General features: G+C 36.0%; 1 protein-coding gene across 2 annotated transcripts; it reads right to left on the bottom strand.

Moving 5' to 3' along the window:
• Positions 1-4,252: 4,252 nt before the first annotated feature.
• On the bottom strand, positions 4,253-10,803 carry agr1 (anterior gradient 1). Of its 2 annotated transcripts, XM_042495203.2 has the most exons (9): positions 10,702-10,803; positions 10,268-10,299; positions 10,050-10,168; positions 9,628-9,691; positions 8,940-8,992; positions 7,782-7,858; positions 7,117-7,180; positions 6,473-6,556; positions 4,253-4,418 (listed from the first exon to the last, which is right to left on the bottom strand). In XM_042495203.2, exons 3-9 carry the CDS (start codon positions 10,144-10,146, stop codon positions 4,369-4,371), a joined length of 489 nt encoding a protein of 162 aa, XP_042351137.1. In that variant the 5' UTR covers positions 10,147-10,168; positions 10,268-10,299; positions 10,702-10,803; the 3' UTR covers positions 4,253-4,368. The 2 variants fall into 2 exon arrangements, with proteins under 2 accessions (XP_042351137.1, XP_042351138.1); XM_042495204.2 differs by lacking the exon at positions 10,268-10,299 and having other exon boundaries at positions 10,702-10,748.
• Between the last annotated feature and the right edge of the window lie 574 nt (positions 10,804-11,377).

Raw genomic sequence — 11,377 nt, 5'->3', positions numbered from 1 at the left:
TTTGTCATTCAAGAAGGGAAACTGTTTCTCTACAAAGAGGACCAGGGAAGAGAAATGAAGTCAAGTCACTTTTGAGGGCTTAACAGCATACGACGTCCCTCTGCCCTTAGACCTCCACATCGTCTCAGGAAAAACTAAAATAGAAACCTTGTAATGGGGGGAAAAAATGATGGAACCCTCAGGAAGAGCGGCCGAGAAGGGATTACAATTAACAATTAAATTACAATAATGACAAAAAGGAAAGAGAACTGCACAGAGCAGGTAAGTACAAAGAGACAGAGTTGGAACTGTGAGGACAGACATGAGGAGTCAGTATGTGGGACCTCTGGCCTCAGCTCCTCGGCAAACAAGAGCAGGGAAGTCAGCTACAGGGACTCAGCTCCTCTGACTTCAGGACTCGGCTCTTTTGCAAAGAGAACATGCTGGATGGATCCTTTCCAGGACCTTTAAAGATGTATGTAAACTAACTCACACACATTATACCTGTTACGTTTTTGCACATCTTTTTGTTTTTTCGTGAGGGGTACGTGGCTGTATCAATCCATGAGAAGCAACAACGCAACGCAACCCAACATCCAGAATATCTGAAATGACAGAGAAGATGGTTTACTCCAGGCTCAGATGAGAAGGATGGAGGACCATTGGACCAGATGGAGAGCGGTCGTTGCCTTTTTTTCACACAACTTACGTAAGTAATCCCCTCACTAAGAATACAAAAGTAGAAATAATAATAACACGGAGTAGTAATGACATAAAATTAACTTTAAATATGTTGCAATGTATTAGATTTTTTATTCCATTCTTTAAAATATCATCTTATTATTGGGGATGAAAGTCATGAATATGACCATCGGCAAAATTGTACTTTGTATTCTAAATTATTCATTAGTTGTCTCTCTCTGTTTCACAGTGCTGGACTCCTCTGTGTTTTTGGCACTCCTAGGGCAGCTGAGACTCCGACACCACCTGCCTCACCCAACAGCCAAGACGATGAGGAGCTCCCCAGTCCGACCAGCACAGAAGATGATGTTACCATCTTCCTCTTCTGCGCTGATGGGTTTGAAACACCCGGTAAACCGTCATCAGCTCTTTGCACATATGCTCAGAAAGAGAAAGAGACAGAAAAAAAGTCTCAAAGGGATTAGTTTGTCACACCGAATGCAGCATGATAGCATACTTGGGATCATTGAACTTTTTAAAGTAACTTCCATATTTGAGTACAGCTCTTGACTGAAACAAGATTTTAAAACCATAATGAAAAGAAAAATGTTCAAACAAGTACTTGACTACACATTCCAATAAATATAAGACAAACTTTATGAATAATAATTAATATTATAAATAATTTAATCATATTTTACACATAGAGTCCAATTTTTTTTTTTTTATCAAAACAACATAATTTGAACGATATTTATTTCATTTAAGATGCCTTACATTGTCAGATTTCTGATTTCTAAGTATTATAAACCACTAACGATGTAATTTTGATTTATGGTTAAATAGACAATATAACACTCATAGTATTTACATACTGATATATAAAAAAGGGTAATACCTTAGATTACAGCCTGCAATGGCATATTTTTTCCTAGCTTATGGGGTATTTTTTCATATTGACTCTGTGCTAGTACAGTGTGTGTCAATACTTACACTTTATGTGTTTTTTGAGTTACAGGTTCCTGTCTTGTTTTCACAGAGTACAGTAAGATCTAGTTATACAGTGTAAGTTATTGTTTTTTTTAAGTTCTCACATTGTTACTCCTCATTTCCTTACTTCACATCTTGTTCCCTTGTAACTATTAGTACCTATTGTACTGTTACACAAGTAGCCTACTGCAGGGATGACAACAACAACAACAACAACAGTATAACAGTAGTAAATGTAATAATAATAATAATAATAATAAAGAATGATGCTGAAAGTTGCAGGCTGTCAAAGTGTTCATAGAAAACTGAGACCGTCAGGCTTACCGCAGGTTGAAAAAAACCTTTTGTTTATGAGGTAACCCAGAGAAAGTTCAGACATGGCAGAAATGTGTTTTCTCTATATAAAATACACAATAGTGTGGGAGTACATTTGCTTTCACACATGTTTGTGTGTACATGTGCTATGTATTAAAAGCATGCCATGCATTTCTTATTTAGGAAGGTTGTCTTGGTAACAACCTGTTTTGTTATGTTTATCTTTACCTAAATTTAGTGATTTGTAATTTTCATCCTGCAATGGTAGAAATACTTCATATTCCCAAAGCAATATGACAGTGTTTTGGAGGCATGAACTGCTGGAAAGGATTTTGGAAGCAGATTTTTTTTTTTTCACAGAGCATTGAAACTCTGAAACAGCACGCAATGAGCCAGACAGGGAATTGTCAGGCCCAGGATATAGGAAAGTCTGAGTAGAAAACACATTTGTTATGAACAGGGGAGTGTAAGCCTATGAAACCTATTTCTTGAGAAAAGTAGTTGGGGGAAAATTGTTGGAAAATCTCAAGAGTCTCTGATGAATCATCTTGGGTCCAACAGAAAGACAGAAATCTGAAAAACATGAGAGAAAAGCAGGCACACAAGGAAAAAAAAGGAACAAAAAAAGCAACGGAAGTGTGAATAATTTAATCACTCCTTAGTGATCAGTTCCTTCAGTAGATGTTAAGGGAAAATATTGAGGAATAAAACTTACTGACCCATTTGAAATGTTTCTGTTTTCTGCCTTTCTCTGAATTCAAAGAAATGCAAAATAAATGGGTTTTCAGGATGCATCTTATTAGTGAGAATGAGGTTTTTAGTCTGCAGAACAGTCTGCTGATAGATGTCTGTACCAGTCAGCTTACTTTTCCCTCAAAAAGTGAAGGCATGAGAATGCTCAACGCAGTGCAGCCGTAACAATTAAAACCAGCCCATTAATCCTATATGACAGCAGAAAACTGTATCTGGGCTATTTGCAATGCAGCACGGTCCCATTCTGTCGAGTTATTTAGAAAACAGTATTTTTGCAGTTGTCAGGGAGGACCATTTAACAAGAGACACAGCCCAAATGCACATTTTTAAAGATTTATCCAAAAACTACAGATCAAAAATGTGCAACAACATAATATGTGGCAAGCTTCAAGATAATGTGCTCTTATTTTAACATGTGTTTGATAAACACACAGTTGATGTACACTTAACATATGCAATCATTTCACATGATTTCACTTGTATATCCGAAGTGGTATTAAATATCCTGAATCTTGAATCTAAAAGGATGATAAAGCGTATATAATGTAGGAGAAAAGACTGGATTTGATTAGGTATGTATAACCTGCACCTTAAATATAAACTCTATATAATCCAAAATCCAATTTAAACAATATACCAATTAGCATTTACAGTCATTTGTACAAATATGATTCTATTGGAGAGTCACAGGACCTTGGACATTTATATTAAACTGCCACCTAGTGGTTTAAAATGCAATGTTGCTCATTCAATTTTTTTGCAGAATAGCTTATTCACTGAGATTGTATACTCCCCTGTTGCTATTACTCAAAGGTGAAACACTTTTAAACACTTTATGCACTTTAAGTAAAGTGCATAGAGTTCCTCTGGAAACCTGCATCCAGATTCCCTGAAGTAATGCTAATTTTTTAAATATATTTCCACTGTATTTCCTGCCTCAAACAGGTTCATTTGTTCCTTATGTTTTCAAAAATTAAACTGTTTGATTGCATTTTTCTTTCTTTTTTTTAAAAAAAAAAGAGCAACAAAGAGAAGGCAAGAAAAGTATCTGTTTAGAGGAACAGTTCACTTAATAAGTGTATTTCCCAAAATGTCCAGCTGTTCCTTTACTTTTTGTCATTTTTTTCCCCCAGCTTTTTTGAAATAATTTCTACTGATTTCTTGCAATTTGTGGAACATTTCTTAAATGGTTGCTTGTTGCCTCTCTCCCATGTCTTTTAAAAGAAATCAATTGGCTCAAGGTCGAAGGTTTTAATACTTGTGAAAGGCCTTTAAAAGTAGCACAAGGAAAGACATGTCACTCCATCTCTAAGAGCTCTTTAAACAATACTTCTATACACAATAGAACTTTAATGTGTTGTTGGTGAATGACAGAAATTTAATTTCATGTTTGCTTTTCATGTTTATAAATTAAATAGTTTTGAATTGCAATTTAATTATCCTGCATGCAAAGGCCAATAATCCCAGGATTCCTTTAGCACAATTACTATGGTGTAAAAAAATAAAAAATAAAAAAAATAGACACTTCACTCTCTTTTTATGTAGTATAATTTTATTGAGCTCTGAAGAGCATGTAAACATGTCGCTGCTGACCACAGAGCAGGTTGCCCGGCATAACTGGAAGACGGAGAGAAGTCAGATTGAGCCATGTTAGAGGTCAGTGTGTATCGGGACTTTGGCTGTCTTCATGTTTTGTAACACTGTTGAAGAAGAGAGGACAAATTAGTTAATTTTTTTTAAAACTGCTGACAACAGGCGCACTGCAAAAATACTCCATCTAATTTAAGTGAAAACAAACATTAGTGAGATTTCTTTAAATTAAGGTGCTACCACAATTTTGAAAAATGATACAAGAGCGGATCATGTCAGGGAGTAAACAACCCAACTAAAACTTGATTTTAGGAGATGGCATTACTTAAAATATGATTTTCTGTTTCGTTAAAATAATACTGTGTGCAGGCAAGACCTGAAAACTACCTTGCCCCTGCCTGATTCAGAGGTTGAATCTCAATAACATTGATGGTCTGGTATGTTTTTATCTAACACCATCATCAGGTCTAATTGTCAGTATGTCCAATTCATCATCAGAGGAGGTCTAATAATTACGCTTAGACTATAGTTTTATCATTCGCAAAAAACTGAAGCGCTGCTACAGCCTGAACAAATGAACTCATGATGAACTGATCATGATCTCTTGCAAAAGAAAAGACTAAAACTTTAAATTAGATGTAAACAGAATGAGTGTGAAAGCACACTGGAGTCTGTAACCAGCATGTCTCCTGTATCTTGCTAAACAGAATTGCCAATTAAGACAAGGCGAGAGACAATGTCAAATAGTCTCACATAGTCAGCACTCGAGGATCCAGTCAAACTAGATTTAACTCTAAATTAAAAGATGCAGGTGTGGTTTGTTTTCACCTCAGGGTGCTCAGCTACAACAAGTGTTTGACGTATGAATAGGCGTTGTCTGTTATTTTTATTGGCCCAAATTAAATGATGAATGGATTTTTGCAAGTATATCAAGCAGAGCTGCAGATTTCTGAAGCCAAGGGCAGCTTTCTGTTATAAAGTCTATAAGTTAGTCTAACTTTTAGGTTTTTAATGACAGATGTTAATTAGTCTGCTCGTCTCCCAAGTTAAAGGACTTATATTGCAAAAAGTCAGATTTCCATTTCTTTTCTAATATAAAGCAGGTAAAGGGACTATATGAAATATGTTAAGGTATCAACACCTCCAGTCAACAGAGAAATGCACACAGTCTGATATCATAAACTGCCTGCCTTTAAACAGGCCATCAGGACTTCTGTGAATTTGTGATGTCACAAATATGGACTGTTTTAAACTTGAAATATAAACATTCTATAGGACCGTTTACACACCAATGGTTCTAGCTTGAAACGTTAAACTTTTGTTGCAATTTGGCCTTTTGTTCACACGTCAACACATTTTAGGCCCAAAAAAAAAGCAAACTTTTGAAACTGGGTTCAGAGTGTAATCTTTTAAAAATGCAACCTCTTCTGTCACCTTTTCTATGGTGTGTCATTACAAAATTACACAGCCAACACTGACATGCCGTGTATACTACAGCATTTTTGGTTGTTTTCGCAGATCAGTGTACACAAAGATCATTCTTACAATGTTAATATATGAATGCAGATCTTTTTTTAATGCAATGACTTTTATATTTTTAGTAGACCTGTTCTTATCTTAACATACCCTAAATGGGTCCCTTTGTATTTCTGTCAAGAGCAAAGATGTGAAAGACCTAGAAATACCGGCAAATCACAGAGACAGGTGCTAAAATGGAGCATTTCAGACAATAAATGTATGAACCTGAAAATAAGCATAATATGGGTCCTTTAAGATACCTCGATGCATCATTCCTTTTTTTCTGTTTTGACCAAAATTGATCAAATAACATTAGACCCAACTGGGGTCGTTTGGATGAGACAACTGCAAAAACCTTTCTATAGAGAAAACATAATAAAAAAAAAAAAAATTCCAAAGGCAGTCATCAGCTGCAAAACCTCTCCCACCCTCGTAATGCACGGAAAACCAAACATAAAACCTGCCTCCCTCTCAAACACCCATACACTCCTCCTTTTCTCTGTCAGACCCTTCTCATACTAAAAGTTTGTAATTACTGTCAAAATATTGAGGGAGGAAGATGAGGGTTAAAAACAGCAGGCACTCAGTCCGTCTTCCCGCTGCTGACAGGTGAGATGTGCGACAGAAAGGGTGGATGGTCACTTACGGATTGACATGTCACTTGGTTCGTAGGTGTAGCGGAAGTTGTTATATTTTCCCTTGATGTCTGTGCGCACAGTCCTGGATGGATCTGCAGAAAGACATGTCAAACACACACAACATCAGCATTAGAGTCATTAAAAACAACTCGCAGTGAAAATATGAAGTTAAAATAAAGAAACGCACAGATGACAGGTGTCAGTGTCAGTGAGAAGCCATGTGGTGGTTCTTTGGGACGAAGAGGAAAAAACTGAATCTCCAGTCCTAGTTTCCCCGACACTTCCCACACCATCATTAAGAATACATAACTACTGAGTGTTAGGCTGTATCCCTTCTCATCAGTGCCGTGTCTGTGACTTCAGTTATGCTTGTATTACACTGAAAAGACATAAAAACTACTTTGAGATTTTTTTTCTCAAAATGATGCAAAAATCAGTCCTGGGTACTTACAAATAAACTCTTTTTTGGAGTTGTGTCGAGTTCATAGGATGGAAAAATAAAGACAGAGGATTGTCAGTAAGTGTTGTGATTCAAAATCTGATCAACTCTCAAAGGACCCACTATAGTGGAAACAAATATGTTCAAATGACTCCTATTAGACTCTTTATAATTAAGTGAATGCTTTTTTCAATAAATGGTGTTTGTGTTTACCAACAAAGAGGATTCTGGGAACATAGTAGCCATCAGGAGCCATATTCTTGTCCGATGTCTCTTCCTGTAAAAAACAAAACAAAAAACATAATTAATCACATCATACACTGCATATCAATTTATACAGTGCTAAAAATAATGTATAAACTCCTATGCTTAAACTAAAAGAAGGGAGGGGTTGTAAAACCATCTACCTATATTGGGAACTCTATATTTAGTACAGCTACCCTGTATCATCACAATACCTTTTACCTTTTATATCAGTATATCAGCAACTTTCACTACTTGCTGTAATTTCTTCATTTGAACATATGGAAGTATGTAGCCATAAAAGCAAAAAAACAAAACAAAACAACTGATCAGTATCAGGTAATAACATAAAAAGTTTTTATGTTTATTTAAACAAATGTTTTTCATGTTTTTAAAAGACATTCCGTGTTATTAAGTCATACAAAGTTATCACGTTATTACAGGATATTTTTTTGTTTATTTACAAGAAAAGTTTCCAATAAAAATGAAAATGATGATATGAAAATATCTTGAAAAGCGTTAAAAAACGTAACAAGAAACTTTTCATGTTATTTCCCTTTTGTTCTTGCATGGCAGTTCTACACTTCCACACCTTAACACTGAATAAAGATTTCGTATAAGCCCGCTGTACTTACCAACAGGTTTAGCATGATGAAGTCTTCTTTGGCCATTTTCTGGATGGACCTTTCAGTGGCAAACACCTTCTTCAGCGCTGTTAAAAAATAAAAATAAATAAATGGTTTATCTTAGATTTGAGATTAGAAAAAAATAACTGGCAAGTAGTCATGATAGCAATAATGTGAAGTCAGGTTATGTGGCGCACACACACACACACACACACACACACACACACACACTTTAAACTATCCATTTAAAATGCATCATAAAACAGTTAAATACATCAACAAGTGCAATTTTTGATTTCAGTAAGAATTAGAGCAGCAGTCACATTGAATAGTGCCATTTTCTCAGTCCTTTAAAAGTGACTTGAATTCCCTGACGGTAAACAGATCAGACGATTACAAGTCCTTCTGTAAGTCATTCAAAGAAGAGGGGATGGCATATTGAAAAGCTTTTATGCAAAGTCCTGTTCGAACCTTGGGGACCAACATCAAGAAAAGAATGTGCGAGGGCGCAGTCCATATTGATTTTGTTTTTCTGTGGTATTTCAAAAAGTGTCCCAACTTACCTGGCTTCATCCTGCTTCATACGCTCCCAAAACTTTTAGCCCATGCATTTAAACGTTTTAACAAACACAGAGGAAGCTGGGCAAATGTGCAACAAGCCTAGCAGGTGGGACCCACAGAATATGTGGCATTATTGCCACAGATTAAACAATATGATGATTATAAGATGTGAATTTATGGAACTCAACTTAGTTAAATGTACTCCAATAATAGACTACAACTGAGTTGAGAGGCAAATTGAGAAATGAAGAGTACTGGTATGGTCAGTCATTCATGAAACACTTTCCTTTTTTTCTCAAACTTGACTAAAGTCAGAAATAAAAGCCAGATTTTCCCCTGTGGGTGCGTCTATTGTGTGTATGTGTGAAGACACACCACTGGAACCTTCCATTGAGTTCACATCCAGGAGACCAGCTATGTGATTAATGAACAGGATTCCAATCTATTTTCATAGCCTGCTTGGCAGGTATTAAGGAATGCACTCATTGTGTTCCCCACAAAACCCAGCCCAAGTCTGGGTTGGAGGGACAATGCAGAATGTGAGAGCCTATATGTTTTTTACATTCAGCATTTTTCAGCTGTAACACAGCAGAGTGACTGCGGTACCTTGACAGTACGGGCAGTCGTCTTGATGATGGATGACCATCAGGGGCTTCTGACTGTGAGAACAAAACCACACAGAGACACAACTCAACACATTCCACAATACAATAAGCACAATAATGGGTGTGAATGCATATGAATGCAGTATTACATAACATTATCTCTAAGAAATAGAAGTCCTGCAAGATTTTAAAGGAAAAAACGACACATGAAGCGTCATATATGTTGCTATATTAATAGATCAGATGTAGCTTTGCATCATACAATACTTTAACCCCAACTATCAAGTTATGGACATATATCCTACTCAGATTGCTTAGAAATTGTGGTCTACAAGAATTTGTAAAACAATATAAACACACAGTATAATATACAAAATAATTTAACAATGTGTTTTTTCTATTTCTATTTTTGAAGTTTGTCAAAGAAGCTTAAAGGTATCCTTAATTAGAAATCTTTCTTTTTTATGAGGTGTAGGTGATACATTTTTGCCTTTTGTGTAATCAGATGACGCTTATTCACATGCATACCATCTGTACAGCTCCAACCTCGAGTATACAGATCAACCATATGAAGCATGGGCGTTGCACATGCACATTAATATTCTGTTTTCACAGCTAAAACTCATATCCAAACAGCATCAACAAATATTCAAGACTGTAATCAAGATGTAGAGTGTGGAGATTCTTACGTTTCAACCATCTTCGAAAGGCCCTCTGCATAAGTTTTGACCCAGTTAATACCATTCCCCCATCCTGCAGGACAAAACAGCAATGGAGTCAACAGCAATGACACAGCACAGTGCTTTACATTGTAAAAAGAAACTATTTGCTTTAACCTCAGCAAGTTAGTATCGGGGATGCCTTACATTTGTAAGTTGTCTGAATTTTAGAAGACAAGTTGAGGTAATTTTACAATGATACAACTTATTTTCTCAGATACAGACAACTCAGAAATGTAAGGCATGGCCGATACCGACTTGTTTATGTTAAAACAAATAGTTTCTTTGCTTTTCTTGTTCAGTCTCGCAGCTATAAATTCAGTCATTCAGTGATTCATAAGATCAAAACTATAGCTTTGTATACTTTTAGAAATAAAAGGATGAACACCCACCCCTTGCGAGAGACTGAGGCTTCGCAACCTTTTTTTTCTGTTGTCCGGCACTTGAACAGAGCCCGAGGAACAAAACAAACAAGACCCAGCGAAGCATCACTTCCTGTCCTTTGAGAGAACTGCAATGTTGTGGACAGTTCAATTTTTGCACTGGGATCGCTGGGTTTACATAATACAGATATCTGCAGTTCATGTTTACTTCTGCAATGCTAACTTACCAAACAAGCTTGACAGGCTGCGATTCACACGGCTGTATGTACAGTAAACAAACAGTTAAGAAATAATTTCTAAACATCATATTTGTGTAGAAGCTCCAGCCGCCACCATTTTATAATATTCATTTTTGTTAGCTGTCATCATGAGTGAATTTATAATGAAATTAAAAAGTTACTACTGCACTATTTCTGATTCTTTGTGTCATTTGAACAAAGTCTGATACAATGGGCTACTGTACCATTTCTATAAATTTAAAAAACATTTGTGTCTAAAAGTAGGATTCAAAAAAATCTCTAATTATGTACAACATTTTCAGTAACAAGCTTTATGAAGCTTTTATATCAAGCCTATGAAAATCACTATGGTAATTTTTTGTAATAGAAAAGTTAATTCAGGTATTTCTGTCACCTGAGGTCGTATGCAGTAGATGTCTTACCTTGACAGCACGAAGCAACAGTCATCTGAACCTATCCTTCAGTATTTCTTCTCTTTTGTCAGATGTGTTATCCTTTAACTGAACTCACCAAACAGGTATCGCAAAGTTGTGTGCTATAAATAACGATGAATCATTTTTTAACTGAATGAAGCACAGTGTTTGACTGCTAGATCTGATGTACCAAATGATACAGTCTGATTGATTTAAGCTGGTTATCACTGAACAACAACTTTTTGTAGGGTCTCAGTATGTGACATAAAAAAAGCCAAACAAACAAAAAAACAACTTATGACGTGGAAGTTAAATTAAATTAAACTAAATTAACATTAAATAAAAATTGTATTCCAAACAGTTGATGTTATGGGAAGGGGAACAAGTGTAAGAAGTAAAAGTATGCGTGAGGCTCAATAGGTTAGTAGTAACACACTGCTAGAGGGCTCAGCAATACACTGTTGCACACATCACATAGTACATCATCCAAACATGGGGCATCTCTTACATCCAACACTAAATGACTGGTCTCCATTGGTTGCTGACCATAAATGGATAGTTAGGATTTTTTGAAGTGGGGTTGTATGGAGCACATATCTGTTTTTAAGGCTGGAATCCAACATAAAAGCTACGCAATATCCTGCTGTTGATAGAGGTCAGCAACAAAACATCTATCTATCTATCA

Source organism: Plectropomus leopardus, chromosome 10 (genome assembly GCF_026936395.1).
Source record: "Plectropomus leopardus strain MGB_pleo_1.0 chromosome 10, ASM2693639v1, whole genome shotgun sequence".
Lineage (NCBI taxonomy): Eukaryota > Metazoa > Chordata > Actinopteri > Perciformes > Serranidae > Plectropomus > Plectropomus leopardus.
This window is presented reverse-complemented; position numbering and strand designations above follow the sequence as displayed.